Below are 1,237 nucleotides of genomic sequence, written 5' to 3' on the forward strand. Positions count from 1 at the left end.
ACTGGCCAGCCCAAGCTGTAGATTTTTTAAGCTACATAAAAGAAATGAATGAGCTTTCCTTGCCTTCATTCCAGAGGCTGTTGCTGCCAGAATCGCCATGTAAACAAGTCCTAGTGTGTCACCTGGTAAAAAGCCAATAATATCCTACATTAAAACTAACCTATAAGAAAAGTCTACCTAGTTACAAAGGCTGAATTATATTGACAATATATTTCAATCCAAAGAATTTTAAATTATATCTTTGAGAGAACATGGGACAACAAGAGCCCATGGCTAACGAAAATGTAACAACTGTGAGTGTTGTATACAAAAAAAAAAAAACAAAAAACCCTGAACTGCACAGACAATAATGAATGAGGGAGAGAAAATCAGAGAGAAGTGAAAAGCACATAGAGCTAATCTACTAAACTATATTTGTCAAATACATGTGAGCTTTAATCTCTGTACTTATGTACAACAAGAGTTGTCTTTGGAGGAAACAAAACTGCAGACTTAGCTAGATGGATACACACAGCCCAGAATTAAACTGCACAGCGACATTTATTGTTCCAGCCTGGAAAAACATCCCTTTTTTAAATTTCACACAGCAAAGCAAGTTAAAAACTTCACTCATCAAATAAATGATAATTTAAACAAGAACTTGCTAAAGAAACCTCATCACAACAATGTTTTAGGGCCTGATCACTTTAAGTCCATGGGGCCATTAATGAATATCAACCAAGTGTCTCTTTTATAATCTGCAAGCCGTTTTTCCTACAACAAGAAGGCGTAACATGTTTCCTTGACTCAGGTGATACATTTAGAAAAGAAATCATGATTTGTTTCTTTTGCTGTAACGGGCAGACACTGCATTTCTTGTTGTGATCAGGAAAGATGGAACGATTGCTGCCCTTCTCTTGCTGCTATCAACAGTTTTTCACGCATTATCTCAATGCTCGAATAGTCTGGCAACTTAAGATAGTTCACACAAGTCATTACAGAGGGCAAGAAGTCATCTGGGTTTTCTGTTGATTCAAAAGTCTTCCGGACAATTGTCAAAGGTGGATTCAGACTCCGGAATCCTGATTAAGAGACAAAAAAGAAAGATGAAGAAATTTAATTTTTTAAAAAAGTGTTAATACTAAAAATGCTTTGCTGTACAATATCATCACATACACAAGATATTCTTTCTTGCTTGGCAACTACATATTCAATATACATTCAGTATATGAAACTGACTTTTAAAATTTTATTTATC

General features: G+C 35.1%; 1 protein-coding gene across 1 annotated transcript in view; it reads right to left on the reverse strand.

Annotated features, from left to right (window-relative positions):
- Positions 1-521: 521 nt before the first annotated feature.
- TRIP12 (thyroid hormone receptor interactor 12) overlaps positions 522-1,237 on the reverse strand; it is a 196,259-nt gene continuing 195,543 nt past the window's right edge. Inside the window, exon 41 of the mRNA XM_012642477.1 lies at positions 522-1,061. Coding sequence (XP_012497931.1) covers positions 865-1,061 — 197 coding nt within the window. The 3' untranslated portion in view covers positions 522-864. The remainder of the gene's footprint in view (positions 1,062-1,237) is intronic.

Source organism: Propithecus coquereli, unplaced genomic scaffold, assembly GCF_000956105.1.
Source record: "Propithecus coquereli isolate 6110/MARCELLA unplaced genomic scaffold, Pcoq_1.0 Scaffold18, whole genome shotgun sequence".
Lineage (NCBI taxonomy): Eukaryota > Metazoa > Chordata > Mammalia > Primates > Indriidae > Propithecus > Propithecus coquereli.